Source organism: Taeniopygia guttata, chromosome 3 (genome assembly GCF_048771995.1).
Source record: "Taeniopygia guttata chromosome 3, bTaeGut7.mat, whole genome shotgun sequence".
In the NCBI taxonomy this organism is placed as follows: Eukaryota; Metazoa; Chordata; class Aves; order Passeriformes; family Estrildidae; genus Taeniopygia; species Taeniopygia guttata.
Window position 1 is genome coordinate 60,269,334 of NC_133027.1, and position 21,289 is coordinate 60,290,622.

General features: G+C 39.4%; 1 protein-coding gene across 7 annotated transcripts in view; it reads right to left on the bottom strand.

Annotated features, from left to right (window-relative positions):
• Window positions 1–8,535: 8,535 nt before the first annotated feature.
• The window catches only part of IPCEF1 (interaction protein for cytohesin exchange factors 1), an 87,730-nt gene continuing 74,976 nt past the window's right edge, over window positions 8,536–21,289 (bottom strand). For all 7 annotated transcript variants that reach the window (XM_072926963.1, XM_072926959.1, XM_072926962.1 and 4 more), the window contains 2 exons: window positions 18,668–18,861; window positions 8,536–14,471 (listed from right to left, as the gene is read on the bottom strand). In XM_072926963.1, the coding sequence (XP_072783064.1) occupies window positions 14,271–14,471; window positions 18,668–18,861 (395 nt within the window). In that variant the 3' untranslated portion in view covers window positions 8,536–14,270. The remainder of the gene's footprint in view (window positions 14,472–18,667; window positions 18,862–21,289) is intronic.

The following is a 21,289-nucleotide window of genomic DNA, read 5'->3' on the forward strand; positions in this document are numbered from 1 at the left end:
CATTAAATAGCACTGATCCCAAACAGACCCATGAGGGAGACCATTTGTCCATCTGGACATTGAGCCTTAGCCCACTGCTCTTTGGGTGTGGCTGTCCAAGCAGTTTCTCATCTATTGAACAGTCCATCCATCAGAGCCGTATGTGGCCGATTTAGAGAGAAGGAAACTGTGGGAGATCATGTCAAAAGTCTTACATGTGTCCAGATAGATGACACCCAAGACCCTTCTCTAATCCACACTGATGTAGTTACTCCATCGTAGGAGTCCACAAGGTTGGTCAGGCAGGATTTGCCCTTGTTGACCATATCCAAGCTGTCTCAAATCACATCCCTGTCCCCTGTGTGCCTTGACATAACTTCTAGGAGTTCCATGATGTTCCCAGACACAGGGATGGGGCTGATATGTTGGTTCTCAGGAGCCTGCCTCCTTTCTACCCATTTTGAAGACAGGTGCATTGTTTCCCTTTTTCCAGTCACCTGGGACTACACCTGACTGCCACGACTTTTCAAATATGATGGAGAATGTCTTAGCAATTACATCAACCAATTCCCTATTTACTTGAAGGAGTCTCTACAGAAGGGAAGAGGAAAATTGAGTTGACCTTTTCCACTGCAGAGATAGACTCCATGAACCCAAATCTCTTTGTGTGAGTTTGTCCCTCTTGAAGCTGGAATGTAGCTGACTGTAATTGCAGATGCTCTAGCAGAAGAAATATGCAGTTGAGTTGTCTTTGAGCTGACTTGTGCGGGTTCACTCAGCTGAAAAAGGGAAGGGAGAGCTCAGCAGCTGAACTCCCCATCTTTTGGATTTATTGTTAATAAAGTCAAGGCAGCATGAGCAGGATTACCTGTGCTACTGGCATCTGGCTCTCATTTTGAATAAGGGGAAGAAACCTTAGAAATCTACATCATGCCCTTCCTTATCTCCAAATTCATAAAAAAATAGGGTGCTTATATTAGATTGTATTGTGGGCAAAACAGTCTCAACTAATCCTTGATAATTAACCATAAGGATTCAGGTAATCAGGAAGAACTCTGAAAATCAACTATGTGCCAAATGCAGTGGCAAAAAAAAACTACTTTGATGGCCTCCAGTGAGTCCCTGCCCCTGAGTGAGTTGCCAGCAGACACAGTCCTCCAGGGGGCATCCCTGTCCTTGCTGCTTGTTTTTCACAGGTTTTGGTATGTTGAGGTCTTTTTGATCAAAGGTCAGTGTTTTGCCAAACTTACAAAAAAACAGTTCAGCTCTGATTTTCCAAAGATCACTCAATAATTTTTTAAGTGACCTACTTCTGTGTTACTTGATTTTCTCAGAACTGTGTTTTTAAGATCATGTTCTCTTGAAAGCCTTTTTGTACAAACAAACTGAAAGATGTTCTTTCTGTTTTGGTTTGCATCAAACATTTTCTTCAATGTGTAGGATCAAAGTGATGCCTTTTGTGTCAGGACTGTTAACTGACTGGAAAATATATCATCTGGGAATTGCCAGTACTGAAATCTCCAAACCAGGTGATAAGATCAGCACTTTACTTTCTACTGGTATCCAGTTCCTAATTTGACCAGCTGCGGTTTCTCCTACTATTTTAAAAATTTTCTCTTGATTAGTGATTCCACATACTACATTTTGTCAAATAAGGTAAAGGAAAAAGTGTTTGGACTTTAGCTGAACTTTTTATCTGACACAGGATCACATTCTTCTCCTTTCTTTTACCCCCATAGATTTCCAACAACTAGTTATTTTCTTCTTAATTTTTCAAGGAAGCAAGATATTTGTAAATAAGATGCAGTTTAGTTCAGGATCATCTGAATTCTCTCTCACTTCTTACCAATTCTGCAAATGTACATATTCAAACACCTTATATTAAATGTTTGCTTGGTTTACTCAATAGTGCAGAGATGATACAGGCTGTTCAAATTTAATTGCTTTTTTTGTATTCCTTCACTGTGATATTTTCCTGTATCTGATGTTCCAGAGAAGAGAAGACAAAAGAACAGGGAACAGGCAGGCTCCAGGCTGCTGGTCACATGTAAATGATTCATCACATAGTTTCTGCCCATCAATTTACTGTCACAGTCTCTTTCTGTAAATATCTATTTTATTTTTCCCTTGTGATGCTGTCAGTAGGCAGCATCAAAAAAGCTTATTCTTCTCAAGAGTCCTGTACATTGAGTCAGAGGGATAAATACAGCCTGGCAGATCCAAATGTGATAATGTGATCTGATGATAAAGGCAGACAAAACTTCTTGCTCTGAAATATTTACAAATCAAGATTGCTTCCATGTACCATAACACAATTAGATAAAAACAGAGAATGGTAGCATCATAACACTAACACAAAAATTATTATACAATGTTTATGAGACTTTTCTTTCCAAGAGAGAATCAGACCATATCATAGTATCCACTTACGAGGGATCAAAATTTCATGCATTGACATTAATTCTTGGTAATGGAGAAGATGAATATCATCACCAGATGAACTCTGAATGGTGGTGGGGGGGTGGGGGGGTGTCTCCCATTGGTGTTGCTAATAACTATAGCCTCCCTCTGTGCTCATGTCTTAATGTAGTTCATTACAGAGCAACAGAAAATTAATTTTTTTTAATGTTTGATAGAGCATTTGTGTTGCCTTTCATACTGTCATCATCATCTCTGTAATTTGGAAGTTGAATATGGGATAATTGTATGAAAGCTTTTCTTCTCTCCCAAGAAAAGCATGCACTAGATGTGGCAGGGAAACCCCATGTTAACTGTGAAAGTAGAAATAACAGTGGAATTACACACGTGCTTGTAACTATATGCTCCACCTGTACTTCTGCCTATTGGTTGAAGTAGAAATAACAGTGGAATTACACACGTGCTTGTAACTATATGCTCCACAGTATCATAGAATCACTTAGGTGGGAAAAGAGCTCTATCAACAAGTCCAACCATTAACCCAGCACTGCCAAGCCCACCACTAAACCATGTCCCCAAGAGCCATATTTACACATCTTTTAAATACCTCCAGGGATCAGAACTCAACCACTTCCCTGGGCTACCTGTTCCAGTGCTTGACAAGTCTTTGCATGAAGCAAGATTTCCTAATATCCACTCTAAACCCCTCCTGGCACAACTTGACATTTCCTCTCATCCCATCATTTGTTACCTGGGACTCCTTTCAGGCAGTCACAAAGAGCGATAAGGTCTCCCGTGAACCTCCTTTTCCCCAGGCTAAACACCCACAAGCTTCCTCAGCCACTTCTCCTTAGACTTGTGCTCCAGACCCTTCACCATCTGGAAGTTTTAGTCTCTTTAATAGCAGGGGCCTTTAAACAGTCAGGAAAGGAATTGCAATCAGTAGGAAGCGAAGCAATGTCCAATTTATCTAGGTCCCCTGTATACATACCTACTAGAGACATTTTAGACAGAAGTATCATGAAGGTATAATGGGATTTCAACTTATTGAACCAAGAATACTCTCTGTCCACACTTTTCTTAAAGCAAAACATCATGTGTTGGGATCACTTGGACTTGATAAAAGACTAGACAGCCTTTGTAGACAGTTTGAACAGAAGGTTGTAGCATTTGGGTTTGGCTTTTAAATCTCTGGATTGGTGAATTTGCCTATGAGGGATGAGCAAAACACCATCTAAAGAAATCCTCACAATGTTTTGGTTTAAAAGTAATAATACAGATCATTAATTGCACTAGATTTTAGGTAACAGTGCCAAAACTTCAGCAAATCTCTTCCAGTTCCTAAACTAACATATGTCAATAATAAAATGCAGTCTAGAAGTGAGTGAGAAGAAGAAAGCAGCAGCATAAGTAAATTTATCATGCAGGAAAATTCAGTGAAATCAGTATTACTTATAACAAAGTAAAACGTAGGGCAAAATTTAAATGCCACATAGGTGGTTATCTCCACAGGCTGAAAGGTTTCCCCTTTCCACTCCTCCAGCCCTTTCCCTTTAACATTACTGCCTCTGCTTTGTAGTTATTATTTTACTTTCTGTCTGGTGTAAGTTCAGTGGAACTACTGCTGCCTCTTCTCCAATGCAGCAGCAATCCTCTTTCTTGTCCCATTCTTTTGTAGAAATGATTTTTCCTTCTATGTGCATATTTTCTAATTATGTATTTGATAGGTGCTGCTGGGCTTTCAGCAGAGGTACCAATAAGGGTGTTAGAAGAAGTATTACCCTTTTTTTTAAGTTTACGATTGTGATTGTGGTGGTTTTAATGGAAGGAAATGTTTCAAAGAACAGTGAAATAAAATGTTATATAAAAAGTGTTATGAAGAATAAAGTATTGTGAGTGTTCAATATTGTGCAAGCTTTCCTCAAGCTCAAGGTGTTTTGTTGCAATCAATATCAGCACCTTCATCTGTGAATCTGTGGGTAGTTGCTGCAGAAAAGGCTGCTGCTGGATTTGAAAGGATTAATTGGATAGAGATAGATTAATTGGAAATTGAATATTCAATACAGAATAAATGTCTCTCTTTCATCTTTTATTATCCTCACTAATGTAATGCCTAAGAATTTAGCCTGATACTTCAGCTACAAATTATTCTAAAACTTTCAATGAATCAAAGAAAAAACTGTATCTCTTCAGCTAATACCAAATGTGAATTTGGTGCAGTGGAATTAACTGGATGCTGCATTAAGAACTGAATACAGGTTTGTGTATAGGTATTTTTCTGATCTTTATTGTAAATATTGACAAAGTAGGAGTACAAAATTGTTGTAAAGATCCTCATTGAAAGTCATTTTACTGGGAAACTCTGGGAGGCTGCAGGTGGCATTAGATCCCAAAGATAGCTATGTCTTTCTAGGCAGTTGTGCAGTGTCTCTGTAGCTTGCATTGAACTATAAACTGAATTTATCACTGTATCCTATCCAGGAGGTAGATAGCATATCAGGGAAGGTGTAAACCCACACAGTAGGATTTCATGTCTTCCAAAGCAAAGACATTGCTGGAAGACTGAAGGCTGGAGAAACTGGATTGTGAACATTGCCAAAAGTGGCATCATGGTTCAGGCCACATTCAACAGTTCAGGCTCAGGGTGCTGACTTATTTTAGGTGCCTCTTGCATGCAAACACGTCCTTGGGAACTGAACCTATTGCAGTTTCCCTCGAGTCACCTTCCCATCCTGTCTTGACACCAAGACATGGTTTACCGTGTCTTGATGCTCTGCTTACTTTGCCAGATGGTGTCTATGAAACAAATGGAACTTGGGAACTAAGGCAGTTTTGCAGCCTGTTTTTTCTCTCCACAGGATTCTTTTGCCTTGTATTATTAAGCTAGTTCCAGGTGTCAGCTGATGTGCTGTCCAGTCCTGCCTGGGCTCTGGTTCAACCAGGTCACCCTACAATCCTCCAGAGCAGCCATGCTCCTAAGCCAGTCCACACCTTCCTGCATCTGAACCTTATTCCCAGGGTTTACTTCACACACTGATTATTTGTATGAATTTGTGCTGTCACACAAACTCTGCCTTCATCATTTCTCTGATTCCTTACAGGATAGGCTTCCTTTCTCTTTTTAATTAGTGAGATTCCCACATCCTCTTTTGAAGATGTAATTTGTGCCACTGTCTCCAAAGTACTGAGCTTTGTTTGCTGCCTCAGTCCTGAGGCTCTCCTCTGCTTCTTCCAAATAATACCAGTACCATAAGCCATTCTTTTTCTTGTGTTAGAAAACACATTTCAGAAATAACACAGCTGCCTGAATTGCCTCATGTCATCAGCAGTAAGATGAATAGAATATATTGTTTCACAGAAAACAAATTATGCTCATGATGAAATATCACATCTGTCTGGGAAGGTGATATGTGTGTTTTACAACAGTGTAAAATCTGATCTGGAGCTCCTCCTGTCAACTGTAGAGCAAAATTTCCAAATTTCACAGCAAATGACTCCACCAGCAGAGTCATCTTCATAGCTGCTGTAACATATGAACTTAAGTACTAGCCTAGGTGGACTGAATTTACTTTCTGTAAAAAATAAGATTTAAGAAAATGCACCTTAGAAACAAAGATTCTACTTCAGCAACAGGACTGCAAGGGCACAGGCAGGCCTGCCAGTTACCAGGACATGGCTGCCATTGCAAGGCTTGAGGACATTGGAAATGACTCTGATTTTTCGGATATTTTCTTATGACACACCATGGTAGTGGCTTTGGGGTTTCACCAGGCATGCACAGAACCTTTCACAAGGGATAAAAACACACCATGGTCCTTAAGTGCATTTTCCATAAAACAATCTCTGACATTAATGAGGTTCAGATCCTCAACTTTTAGGATGCTCTGCTGAACATCTTTAATAAATTACTGGATGAGATACATGGATATTAAATAACCACATACTAAAAATCATCCCCATCCATTGTATGGCCACTAATCCCATGCCACTCATTTTTCATCAGACAATAATTGCCCCTTTCCCACACCCCCAATTTACCAGCTCTTTTTCCTTTGCGTTTGCCTTTGCTGCTCGGGGGTTCACTTGCTCTTTCTCACAGAGCATCTTTATCTCCAGAATGACCTCGGTTTCATTTTACTGCTTCTGTTTCAGCTCTAGAGAGGGTCAGTGTCCCAGACAGCATCTCCCATTTTCACACCTGTTGTAAATGCTGTCACCTCTCTGCAAAACTCTTTCAAATGTGAGCTGAGACCATCACAAACTTGTACACGTGCAGAAGAGGGGAAGGCAAAAACCAAAATCCTTGTACTGAGGATAATGAAGCCAAAAAATCATGATCCTGCAGCAAACCCTCTTATTTTTTATTTCCCCTCTTAGATACAAACCTGTGATTTCACCCCTTTCTTGCCGTGCTGCCAGCAGCCAGCAGGCTGTGCTGAGGGATCAGTTTTCTCCTTCAGGAGCATGCTGAGAGCCGCTTGCAGAAGTTTGCTCACCGGCAGTGCAAGAACTTGTTTGTCTGCCCAAGACTAAAAGCACTTTGCCAAGAAGTGGAAAGGGAAAGATACAGTTTCCCCACCAAAATAACAGAGCAGTTTGTCACTGTATGCTGAATCTCATGTACTGCCAAGGCTTCTGTTAGACAATTTGAAACATCCCCTAGTGATAACGAGGATATTTCTTGAAAACAGGAAGACAATACAGGAACTTTCTCACTAACGGTAGGCACTTTCTTCCAGCAATAAGAAAAAGCCACAATAACAAGGAGAATGATGACTGAGCCATTCCAAAATCAGCAGAGGTGAAATAGGGTCAGATGCCAGGGATGGAGCTTTGCCCAATGTGTCTCCAGCGATCATGTTCATCCCAAGCTCACAGGAAGCAAGCCAAATAAAGCCCAGCAGGTTTTTTCAATCAGACAAAAGACAAATGTCCAAATCATAATGAGCAACTCAATGATACCTTTATAAAACTTTGGAACAGCTAATGTTTTGTACCACCACAAGAGGGTGTAAAGCAAAAGCAAGAGCCAAAAAAGAGGCAGCCCAAGCCAGCGAGGTGAGGTGTTACAGCAGGCATAAGGGTAGACATATGGTGCCCCACTGCCTTTCCTGTCAGCATTCCCACAGCAAGCATGCCAGGAAGGATCCTAAAGAAAGGTATCATTGCATGCTTTTTTGGAGAGTTTTGTTTTCAGACTGAGAAACCAAATGTTTAGCCATATATTAGGCACTGAAAGCAAGAGCACAGGTTGAGATCACATGAAAACTGTTTCCTCAGGTTGTCTTCATGATTCCCTGTCTAGCAGAGGGAAAAAAGAGAAGCAAAGGTATAACTTTGTGTGAACCCAAGCCAAGATAATGCTCTACTTCTGAAAGGAAAGAGTCCCCCTCTTCCCTCCCACTTATACAGCTCTTCTTCCTTCTGTTTCTGCCTAGAGAATCCTGCATCCCTTCTGAGGACTCGGTCAGGCACTGAACCCCTCCATAAGGCAAGTTTAGTTATCATCACTGTAGATGAGTATCCCACTTGCTGTGTCTGTTCCCTGCTGCCTGACTTGGCTGAGCTGACAGAGGTGCCAAGTGATGAGCTGATTAGCCCAAGGCAAGCAGTGGGAGCATGTAGGAGGTTGGGGGAAGAGAGGGGACAGAAACAGGGACATTTTTTTTCAGCTGAGCCCTTAGGACAAGCTCATTTCCTAGGAAACACACTTTCACCAAACTGCTACCTGGCTAGCCTATCCAGCTAAACTGAAACCCTTTTGACAAAAATATCTGTCTTCTTTTAATTGAAGCAGGCTGCTCCGAGAGCTTTAAAAAAATCTAGTAATGTTCCATACCTGCCAGAAGAGACTCTTCTTCTTAAAGGCTGCCTACAATAACCAATTAAGTGTTAGAGTTAACTAATTAAAAAACAGTTTCAAATATCACATTGTGAACTAGTAAAGGGCATTCCTCAGTCATTCCCCTTTCATTGACTCTTCCTGTTTAAGGTTATATGACTTAATAATCATATTAGTCCCACAGGGAAATTGCTTGCTTAAAGAACCAGCAAAAATGTATTTCTTTTTACAGGAGTAAACTGAAAAATCTGCAGTGAAAATAAGAAAAAAAAAAAAAAAAAAGGCTGAGCAAAATATTCTCTCATTTCAGTGTTTAATTGACAAGTGCAAACATAAGGCTCTCATTCTGCAAGATGTGTGCATCATTCCATGAAAATCAATTCACACATGTAGGCAACAAGCAGTAAAAAGGCAGCGCTGAGTGCCAACATTGTGCTGTGAGTTTTAAACTAGTGAAGAAAAACAACAACAAAAAAAAGACTCAGCAGATAAAATACTCAATTTGAATCCCATGTACTTTGATGGTGCTGCAGGCCCTGCCACTGCCTCAAAGAAGTTCTTGCATATATTCCTCTGTGCGTGACTTTTCCTCTTCTACACAGAGCACAGTGCAATAGACACATCCTTTCTTCCTTTGGGCCAGTCCTCAGCACTGAAAGTTCGTCACAAGAGCACTGCTATTTGTATGCACAAATGGCTTTTCACCAGGTGAGTTATTTCAGTAAACATTCATAAATATGGTGACTTACATTAATCTCTGCTAGACTAGTGCTAGTTTTTCTTCATGGGGGAGTGGGAGATGTGCTTTCAGACAATTTTTTTATTTTTAGCTGGGAGAAGATAAAACTGCAGTAAGCAGCTTCAAGAGTCAGAATAATTTGGGCAGGTCCTAAGGCATCTAGGACAGAGTGGTTCCTAAGCTATGGCATGATGACACAAACTATTTGCTCTATAAAAAGGCCATTCACCTACATCTTCAAAATGGACCTCTGTGGACTAGATGGGGTGCATAAGCTTTAGACACTGGTAGCTACAATGCTTTCCCAAATAAATGGATTTTACAGGCTGAGCGTTAGAGGTTGAGTCATCTAAAGTCACCCATTCCCAGATCATACAAAGGTTGTTGAGCTATCAATGAATTACATGCATATTTCATCTTTAACTTGCTGCCATCTTATAAACCACTCCCTTTGGATTTTTATCAGGAAGAAATAAATTAGGAAAATATTAGTTTTTCCAGAGCAGACAGGTCTTGGAACTTCTCCCGTAGCAAATTTCAAGGAATGTAGTACTCTTTTCAACACCTTACAAATTTTTTTCAATGTTGAAATGACTTAAAAACTCAGCTTTTGGCAAGCTCAGCTCCTACTACCCTATGCAGAGATGTGAATTTCAGCATGATCTTGGCTCCAAGCTTTTTTCTGTTCTATTTTCCTTTTTTTCACCTCAAATTTTGTTTCAGCTCAGAATGAAGGCAGTTTTTAAAAAATGCAATAATGTTGCAGCTTGAAGCGAACTAAAATGGGATGAATCTTCAAGCATCAAGGAAAGGCTCAGTGGCATCTTAAAATGTCTCTGCTTTGAAATGCCCCACACAAAACAGGAAATTCCACTTTGGCTCTACTACTACAAGAAAACCACTTTGGCTTCCTGTTAACAGAAAGACATGTTCATATAATTGAACTCAACTCAGGCCCGCACTTGGTTACACTTGGTTACAATTGGCTACTTTTCTATGACTAAACAAACAAAAGAGTAAAAAAAAGGCCGAAGCCCAAAACCCAATCACAGTACATGGAGCTCCCTTCATAAACGATGATTTCATGGGCTCCTTCCCTACTTGAAAAGTTTAAAAATACAGGTTTTCGTATTAAATTTGTAATAGACATGTAAGTTTACAGGCTGACACAATAATGGGTGTAACACATCCATAATTTTTCTAAGTTAGAAATAATTTTAAATTCTGAATTTCCACAGAGTTTTAAATCAAATACCATGTTTTTCTTCCCCTCCCTCCTCGACTGTCCCACACCTTCCTTTTCTCTCCATATGATGATTTCCTCCAAAATTCAAATTATTTGCAAAAAAAAAAAGTAGTAGCACATTATTTATTCCTGGTATTCCTGGTATCAGTTAGGGTAGAGTTAATTTCTGCTTCAGTAACTGTTACAGTGCTGTGTTTTTGATTCTGTATGAGAATGGTATTGATAACACACTGGTGTTTTGTTTTTAGATAAGCCATGCTTATCCTAAATCAAGGATATTTTTCCTTGTCTCATGCTCTGACAGTGAGGAAATTCACAAAAACCAAAGTGGCAGGGAGAATAGCTGGGACAGGGGACTCAAACTGACCAAAGGGATATTCCACACCACAGAACATCATGCCAGGTATATAAACCAGGGGGGCCTGATCTGGGTTTGGGAAGAGGGTTCTGATAGGTCAGTGAGTGGTGAAAAATTGCATTGTACATCACTTGCTTGGGTTTCTTTCCTTTTTATAATCAATATTATTGTTTACCATTACTGTTGTATTTTACTTTATTATAAATTATAAAACCTTTCTTGTCTCAGAATACAAGTTTTACTTCAATTCTGCTCCCCATTACACAGGGATGGGGAAGGAAAAGAGAGTGAGGCTGAGCAAGCAACTGCATGGTGTTTCATCTCCAGCTGCACTTAAAACCATGGCAAGGTAAAACCCTAGTATTGATTGACTCATCAGAGCTAGATGTAAAAATATTCACAATCCCCACATGAACCATCATAGGAAAGGAAATGTGATTCCAACTTCATTCTGGTATCCCATAAGGTGTACATCACCAGAACAGAGAGATTCAATTTCCAGAAAAGCTGCAGAAACAGTTGCAATTAGATATTGTTACCAGGAATTCCAAAACTTCCATGGCTGGATTTGCACCAACTGGCTTTACTGTCAGAGGAAAAATTGTGCATGTGCACATATCCACACACACATACTTTCTCCCAAAAAACGTGTATAAAACATGTCCCTTGAGGCAGATGGCTATAGACTTCTTGACATTCACATACTAGGGATGCACAGCTCCCTATTCTATGAGCCAATAGTGCAGGTCTTCCAAATCCAGACCAAGAAATACCAGTTACTCCAAGCATCACTGAGCAGAGCACAGCCTTGTCCAAATTTCTCCTGTTGAGGTGGCTCCCTGCTGTAGCTGTCAGCTTCTGCGTAATTCTGTCTCTGATTATGGCTTTCACACTGCTGGACAGCCCCTTGTGATAAACCCAGGCAAAAACTGTCACAGTAATTAGCAATGCCAGAAAATTAATCCTGTTTCACTGCAATTTTCACTTTGCATTTTCCACGCTTTCCATTATTTTGAGTCTAAGTAGTAGCTGAAGAGAGTGGAGTCAGACTTCCTGCACAGTACTTGCATAAAACCCATACATTTGTTTTCCCGAACAAAGAAATTTGTTAAAGTTATAACTGGGATTAAAGTAACCCCATTCAAGAATTTTCTGTTCTTTTTTAAGCAGTGATAGAGCCCATGCTCATTAGGTCTCCAAAACCTCAATAGTTCAACAATAAATATCTACTGACCATCTGAAAGAGAGTAATTTAAAAGCAATTTCAGGCTATGTAATCTGTCAAAACCAATAGTGGGGTTTGGACAGTCCAAAGGCATCTCTTTGTCTCTAGATTTGGGAAAGCTGTTTTGTCTATGCTTACACAAGTGCAGTGTGAACAGAGCCAACACAGCACGTACAGGCCACATAGGCTTTTCATTGCATAGAGCAAACCTACTTCAGCAAATGGAGTTGACTCAGACTTTGCTCAGAACTGCAAGGCACTGACTTGTCTGGCCCAGCTCAACAGGCCACTTAAGCATGTGCTTCTTTTCAACATCTAAGTGAAGATTCTTTTTAAGGAAAATGGTATTTACGTGCTTTGTTTCATGAGAAACTCACATGTGTGATAGAAAATGTACATGCAATTTGACCTCCAATATTTATCCATTACTTAGCACCAAGTAGTTAAAAATTAAATGGACCAAGAAGATTAAGCCCTACACTCCTAATTTTCAGGGTGCTCTCAGCAGTTAATTGACAACATTTCAATGGGAATTGTGGAAGAATTATTAAAAAAAAAAAAGGAAAAAAAACCCCATAAAATAAAAATAAGAACAAAAAAAGCAACATAAAAATGGACACCATTTTTAAGATGCAATTACTCTAAACCAAATTTGACCAGGTATTTAGCTTGCTTGACTTCTAGTTAGAATTAGTGAAGTGATAAAATCGCCATTCATATGATGATTTCCTGAAAAGAACAGATTTTAAACCATCCAGGGTTTTGTGTCTGCTTCCTCATTTAATCTTTTTCATCTATTTCCTTGCCTCTATTTTAAAAGAAAAGCTGCTGAGTGTTAAAAATACAATATCAACAGTCAAACAAATCACTACACGGGTGGAAAAGATTTCATATGTTCCCACTAACACCATTATCTTTTGTTTCCTCAATCAAACTATGATAAAGCATAAAATGTATAAAGAGAGATTAATATGGCTGCCTCTCTATAGTGCATTTTGCTTTAAAATATAAACTGTATTGAAAACTAATGACAAAGAATATCTTCATAAAATAGCACAGTAGGGCCGATTGTCATAGTTCCGGTAGTGACATTAATTTGGGAATGGTGGACTAATTCTTGCTTTTCAAAATTCGTCACTCTGCAAAATTCCTTATACTGCAGAAGAGAGGAAGGCAAAAGCCCAAAACCTTGTACTGAGGACAATGAAGCCAAAAAATCATGATCCTGCAGCAATACTTCTTACTTTTTTCCCCCAAAGGGAAATCTTGAAACTCTCTAGAAAACTTTTTCAGGCTCTAAGTTGTACAGATTTTCTTCATCTAAAACTCAAAGCTAAAAAAGCAGAAAAAAGAGTCACAGCATATGCCTCAGGGCAGTCTCAGCTGCAGAGCCATTACTGTGATCTATAATGGAACACAAAATAAAGAGGCATTTCAAGTCAATCTGTAAGCACTCACAGCAGGGTGGGCTTGGTCCACATGTGCCTATTTACATTAGGAAATTTAGCATATATAAATATATAAATAAAATGTCTATACAGTACAGAGTCACATTCATATAAGTCATAAAATTACATATATTTACAAAAATATTTGCAGCTTTGTTTTATACTTCCAGGTCCACATTAGGAGTTTAGTCATTTAGCTTCTGGCTTGTGATTATGATCACCTTCCTTAAGTCTGAGATGAACTTGTACCTTATATACTCCCAATTGTCAAAAATAAGAAAGGAGACCATAATCTTCCAAGTCCATAGGAAAAGTTGAATCTTGTCTCACTGAAGAGAAAATAACATGTTAGCAAAATCTTGAAGACCTCTTCTTCATGTAGAAAGACAGTACCTTCTTGGTCTGGACCATAAATAAGTTTGATACTCATAAAACATCAGGCGGAGCCCAAACTGGGTATCTGGCAGCTGTCTACAGTATCAACTCATGCATAATTACTCTGCCTTTTGTATCTGTTTAAACTGGTTGAGTGGTAAAAGTAAATGGGTACAGAGATGAAAATATATACATTGGGTAACCTTGGAGGGTAAAAAGGTAAAGTAGGCTACATCCTGTTGGGATCAGTTGAGCTTCATTTCAAGGTAAGTTGTATGGTAAAAACAATCTCGAGGATTTCATATTTATACAGTACATATTACATAGTTCTGTGTCCTCCAGAAGCTGGACGCTTATAATTTTCTTCTCCAAAACCTGAAAAATGTTTCTTTGCTACTTTGTTAAATAGTCTTCTTACATATGCAAGCCACATTCAGGCATGTTTTTTTGGGCAACCTGGGCAAGTTTGGGGAAATTGCCCATTTGACATCAAATGAGTTCTGCAAGAGCATTTAAAACTTTGGAGAATGGGTTGCTTTCCTTTTGAAGCACACTTGTGAGAAACAAACCTCAAGATACAGCAGCTTAATTTGCTTGTACATGAAGACCTGTGGAGAAAAATCTTGCCATGTGCCATTGATCAAATCGCACTTTCAGTGACTGGCTGTGGAGTCATCTCTTGCTCTTCACTATTCTCTGTGGACATGTCCTGGACCTCCTGATGCTGATATATATCTTGGACCAGCATGATGTTTGTGCTCCTCCACTCTCTGTACTTCACTGCTGTCAACTTTGGGTCCTCTAGCAACTGGTTAATCATGGCCAGGTCATGTTCCTTACACTAGGAAGAGAACAAGTGGTTATTTCCACAGAAAATGTCAAGAGAATTGTCCCTAACAAAAACACTCTTGGACCATTAGACTCACGTCACAAAAAGACAGCCAATGACCCATCCTCCTGGCAGCTTGTTCCCATTTTTAGAGCGTAGGTCATCAAAGTTATATCTACAGTAAAAATTCTCCCCAGTTAAAGGCAAGTTATGATTTCATCTAGATTTTTTATAGCCTTCTTAACAAAACTTGATGAGAGAAGATTCACGTGAAAATTACACATTGTTATGCTGTCTCTCAACAAGACAGTACTTGCATGAAACAAGACACAACAGCATTTATTTCGGTAATTTACAGGAGTTCTAACTTTCTCAAAAAACACTTATTCCATGTAATAAATGTCTGGGAGCTGGACTGAACATAATTTTGGATATAATTCATGTACTGCCAGTAGAGAGGCTACAGTACCTGTGTCCGCCATCTACCACCAGCTACTGCTAATAAATCTGTTATCTACTTTTAGGCAAGAGCAGCTCAGACCATATATTGCAGGAGCCCTGGTTCATTTGTAAGATGTAAGTAGACTGATGCAGGGACTCTGAGACTTTGTATGTCACAGAACTACAGAATGGGTGGGCTTGGAAGGGATGTCTGGAAGTCATTTTGCCTAAAACTCTTCCTCAAACAGAGCCACCTAGGCTGCCTAGGACTGTGTGCATATGACTCTTGACTATCTCCAAGCATGGAGACTCAACAACTTCCCTGGAGAATCTGTACTTGGTCACACTCACAGTGTTTCTTGCTATCCAGGGGAAATCTATGTTTCAGTTTGAACCCACTTCTGGTCCCGTCACTGGGCACCACTGAAAATAGCCTGGCTCTGTCTTGATTACACTCTCCTTTCACACACTGATGTTCTTTGATGTCCTCACATGTTGTGGCACAACAAACCATTTTGCTTTTCCAGCCCATATTGCCTATCCATACGGTGGACTATGGGATAGAGAAGCCCCGGTTAGCAGGTATCATTTATTAATGGGGGCTCCATGCTGCACTAACAAAACCTGGCTACTTTTGCCAGGCTCCCTTGCACCAGTCTGTGTGTGAAAGGAATGGAATAGTTCTAACCATCTTCTCCTGCTGCCACCCTTTTACCATACCCAAGTCTCGGAATCTGTGGTATTGGTGATTCCGAGATTGTAGAAAGTCTCTGTCTTTCAGCCCCATTGCCAAAGAAGAAGCCATAATTCATCTGTGCTGTTTTCCAAGTTGTTTATTCTTGCTTATCTCTAACATGCTCTGCTGCCCTGCCGCAGGTCTGTCCTGCAGGGCAGCGTGCGGGACTCTGCCCCTCAGTGGGATGTTACAAACATTATATACCAGAAACTACGTGTTCTATATTTACAATAATATGCCAATATCTATCATCTACATTGAACAGTGTGTCCCCAGCCTAAACCAATAGAAAAATGCCAACACTACAGTGAAACATGGAGGCATGAAGAAGGAGAAAAAGGACAAGACACACCCAATTTCCTCCATCTTGTCCCCTTTGGACCCCTAATCTAAAATCCTATAATTTTACTTTTGCACCCGTGCCACACTTAATTATTACTTATATCAAACACTCAGAGCTTGTAATTAATCCTGTAAGATTGAAAACTCTTTTTCATGGACAGAGATTAGAGACAGTGCCTCTCGGGGCTCTGTACAGGGGGGTTCCCGATCCCCTGCCAGGGTCCCAGGCCTTCCAGGTCAGCCAGAGGGAAGCCCTGGATTCCCACACCCAAGGACACCCTGTGCTGGTGGCTGCCTTGAAAACACCTTGAAAGTACTCCCACACATTTGTTTCGCCTTCTGATAGCTGCAGTCAGCTGTTTCTACATCTGTACCCCACTGCAACTCTGATGAACCTTCAACTGCTCCAATTTCTGTCATGCCTTAGCTGCTTTTGAAACCCAAAAGCTCATTCAGCTGTATTTAACACAAGTCCTACCCTCAAGACCCGGTGCCAGCTCTTTTAAGAAGACTTCTGGCATTGATGCAGGGATATGTGCAGTTAGCTTAAAAGAAAAAGAGAGGAGATAGGGAGGTGGAAGGGAGAGGAATATTTCTGCTGGACAAACTTGGCAGCAAAAAGTCAGGCAATGGAATTTCTCCTGTAGTACTAAAACTATTTCCCACATTCACTAAGACTGTGATGCATTTGCAAATGGATTCCCTCTCTTCCAAAGTATTCAAAGCATGTTTTGTTAATGATATATGGTGGCAGCAACATTAATCTGTTTTTATATATGTGGAGTTAAAAGTCTAAAATTAAAATTGCATTGAGACTTGCATAAATAACTTCTCAAACTAATAGGGTTTTAATTAAAGCAGAATACATATGGATGTAAAAAATCCTGATTTTGAAATTTCCGGTACATCATTTCCAATTATCTTATGTCTTATATTATGCATTAAGAAAATTGACTCTAAAAGCACATAATTCTACTGATTCTAATATGGCACTTTCCCACTGCAGGCACTTGACTTTCAGAGAGGCTAACTTAAATACTGCTGTGTACAGAACTCTGTTTGTGTCTATAAGAAAGTGTCTGTGCTTTTTTGTCTTGTCAATACTCCAGTTTCTTATTTTGAAGAAAGGAAAAACAAACAAACAAATAAACAAACCACAAAACCCCCAAAACAAACAAAACCCAAAACAAAACAGAAACCAAACAAAAAAAACCCCAACGAGATCAACACATTATATATGCTATGAACACTCCAAAACTTATTTTTTCCATATTAACTACAAATGTTAGACAAGCCTAAGTTAATCATGACTTATATAATACTCCCATGCTAAATCAATGCATCATTGTCCTCCTTGCTTATGCCTGACATTAAGGCTTCCATTCAACTCCATACTAATGAAAGTGACTGTCCCACAAAATACAACTCCATTTTGCACTAACTGGTTCTTAGATTTATTAGTTTCTTAGATTTCCTGCCAGGGAAAACCTTGCAGAATGTTTCTGTACGTAGCTTCCTATCCTAGGAAGTAGGCATACTTTTTAAACCAACTTTCTGCTATGTGGGGGGCTCACTTTACTGCTGATGCAAATTAATACTTTTGTAGTCACTGCCACATCACTGAAAACTCTTTGATACTAAGGAGAGACTTCACCAGCTCTCATATGGAGTCAAGAAGAATGCCTCTCTTTCCAATTCCCTTTACAATTGTACTTTCCAGGAATTTCAATACAGCCTAAAGTGCCAAACTCAAGCCTTCCACTGCAACTAATTATCAAATCAATGATTGTGCTGGCAGGATAAGTTTTTAGAATCATAGAACTGCTAAGGTTGGAAAAGGCCTCTAAGATCATCAAGACCAAACGTTTTACATGCATTTCTCCAGCTTACAGTGCCTGAAGCCAAATACATCCTTTTGAAACAAGGTACTCAATTCCTGCTTCTAATGCATAGGAAAAGAAACAAGTGAAGCCCCAAGTTTGCATTTATTCCGTCTTCCATATAAATGCTATGGTTAAGCTTTTTGTTTCCCTCAGTACCATGCAGAAGCAGGCTTTGAAATCCCGTGACACTTGATGCTGGCAAGTAAACTGCTTCATAAATTCCTATATTCCAGGCAGATTTACCAGCCCTTTCATAGAACATCTCCTGAACCCCTGCACCCCTCCAGTTTGTGATATGTTTCCAACTTAAAAGCAGGATGCTTTTGTTATTAGAAATATTTTAGTTACAGGAGGTCTTTACAATAGCTTTGGCACATCCTGTACATTCTCTAATAATCACATAAGGAAAACTTTTTTTGGCTCAGGGTCATTTTCATGTGCTTTATCATCAATGTACTTTGTCTGCTCTTCCTTTTTTAAGGCTCCCCTGTTTAGTGCATTTAGCTGAGCTTGCAAGTTTTCCAGTTAACTAAGAGTTTTCTTTATTAAATTTTCCAAATGGACTGGAACTTCTGCAAGAAAAGTCCCTCCTGAGCTATTGCCTCTGCTTCCAGTTCAAACTGAACAACATAACACAGATCAGTGTTCACAATGAAGCAGAAAAAAAGAATTCAAAAACTTAACAAAATTCTCTTGGGCTTTCAGTAAACATGTAATTAGAATTTGGCTGAAATCTCTACTGCTTCTTTTTCAGCCAAACTGTTTTTTTCTTTCAAGCTTTTCTTTGGCAAGATCTGCAAACTCACCTTTAATGTACTATTCAGCATTCGAATTTTGTGGAGTTTCTCATTAATGGAGGGGTTTTTGCTGCGCTTGATAAATGATTTCCTAAGCTCCTTCTTAGTTGACAGTCGACGATCACCAATGGGAGACAGGCTTGCTTGCTCCAATGACTTGTAAAGCCGCTCCATCTCATCATCATCATCACATTTTTCTTGGTCTGCAAAGAAAAGAATAAATTGGGTATGAGAACGTGAATGTGGCAGCAGATAATAGAAAAGTTATGTTCAGCTATTAGGAAGGCTCTCAACCAACTCAAAAAATAATTGTATTAAAGTTAAAACTAAGGGCAGTTAGGGTAATTTCTAGGGTAACAATGCCTATGAGAAAAATATACTTCCAAACTCACATGTTGTTAAGAATCAGGTAATGAGCCAAAAGATGTGAGCCTGTATCCCCACTAACAGAGCACTGCTTTAATGTTCTGAAATATCACAGACTTTGAACAACTGTCAGTAGCTCTGTGTTTGAATGAAAATGATAACATCTACACCCATTCACCTCTCCCTGCATGCTACACACAGTGAATTATGCTTCTACCAGGCAACTCACAGGGCAGATTCTCTTTGGTGTGCTGATTCATCACCAGGTTTTGGTAATTATTGAAAACAGAATTTTAAAAAATGAACAATTAAAGAAACATAGAAATATTTCAGGGGCCTCAAGAGAACGTCCCTAGAAAACAGATTGAAGCAAGAACCCATGTGGCATCCAATGTCTTGACCCCAAGTTTCACAGACTGCAGCAGAGAATTTGCTTGTAATGCCTCACAACAAAGCCTTGATTATCTCCACCTTAATGATTCTGCTGGCTCCCAAGCTGCAGCACCAGACAGAGTACACAAAAGGAAAAGTGAGTAAAAAGCTGAGAATAGCATAAGATGAAAATTGAAGTAAAGGCATTTCTCAGAATAAAACAACTTAAAAATGAACAGACGGAAACTAAAAATGTGCCGGGCATATGTAGAGGGCCATTTTTAGAAACAGACTGCGCAACTCGCTTCTTTTCCTTCAGTCCACACAGTTTCAGTGATCTCTAAAGGAAAATCTTACAACTATTGCTCTTTTCAGGGTTCTAATGAATCCTCAAGATCCACTTTGGATAACACTTGGTTTTATATCACTGGGGGTAGTGGTGTTGGTTCTTCTCAACTGCAGTCCTTCCTATTCCCATTGAACTGGCTGGGTATTCTTTTCTTTTACAGTTAAACATTTACTTTTCTAAATCATCTGCAGTCAGCAAATATATCCTAAACAAAAGGAAAAAGTCCTGCTCACTCATGCTGCTGTGAAAAGAATTCTGCAATATGTCATCATGCTAAGGAGGCTACTTCTTATCTTTTCCATGTTTTATAAAGTACAGCATCCTCCTACATCCCTGTTCTTTCTAAATATTTAGGTTACAAGAAAGGTTTATGATATTCTGCAAATATTTGCCTTCACTGTGTTTCTGGCCTATTCTTCACTACTGTGTGATTATAAAAACCTACTGTAACTTGACAAAAACTAAATATAACTTCCAACTGGTACATTGCTGGGGGAGGAAAAGGAGAACTGTTGTATATTTAACAAGCTGCAGGAAACAGAAGAAAAAAATGGAAGTGTAAGGCATAATACACGGCAATAGTATTTCCTGAAAGCTGTTGGCACATGCCATGAGGCTTGTAATAACTAGTTTCCTGCCTGCTTTCTTGGGATGAAGCAGCTGTTTGTTTCATTAGCCAGCTTCTGCACAGGACTGGCTCCAGTCTGCTGTAGACATCACCCATCAGGACTGTGCACAGTAATACTTTGAGAGATAAATTGATTTTTATCAACTATCCAAGAAAGACTTTGTAAGAAGGGAAAAAGTTGCTTCAATAAAGTCAACCCACAGGGCTGACTTTTTTGCAGGCTTGACGCTTCCAGTGAATGCACTAGATTGATGCTGTAGATCTGACAGGGGGAGAGGTAATGGAGGAAGTGAAAAATTCTGATTTAGGGGAAATAAAACAAACTAAAATTCTGAGGCTTGATGCCATTTATCTGGAATTTCCCTCTAATAGGAGGTATCAGAGACAAGAACAACTTCCCAGAGGTTCAACATGCTTATTCTTCACTTCCTCAGTTTTCAGCTTCAGCTTTGACAGCCTCCTGTCAGCAAACTTGCCAGAGGCTGGAGACATTAATATATTGAGACTCCTCATCTTGGAGCATCAGTACAAGAGCCTGTCTGAAATATCAACTTTAATGCTCTTTGGGTCTATGTAAGTGAAATTATCCAGAACTTTCAAAAAGCAGCTGTGAAAAATAAAGCTGATGGTTTCCCAGTAGTAAAGATAAAGAAATTGGAAATGTTTGGCAGACAGAACATTTTGCATTGAAAATCACCTCCAACAGAATGTATCTGACTAAATTTATCTGAAATGTAAATATTTGTTCTCCCATTCTGCAACTGAGATCTCACAGACCCCCAGTTGTGTATTAATCCCAGAGAAAAAAACACTGCTTCTTCATCCTGTTCTTGCTACTCTTATGAGCATCTTGTAGCTTTGCCAGCACCTCTGTTTTTGAATCTGTTGAAATTTTTTATGCCAGTTGAGAGAACAC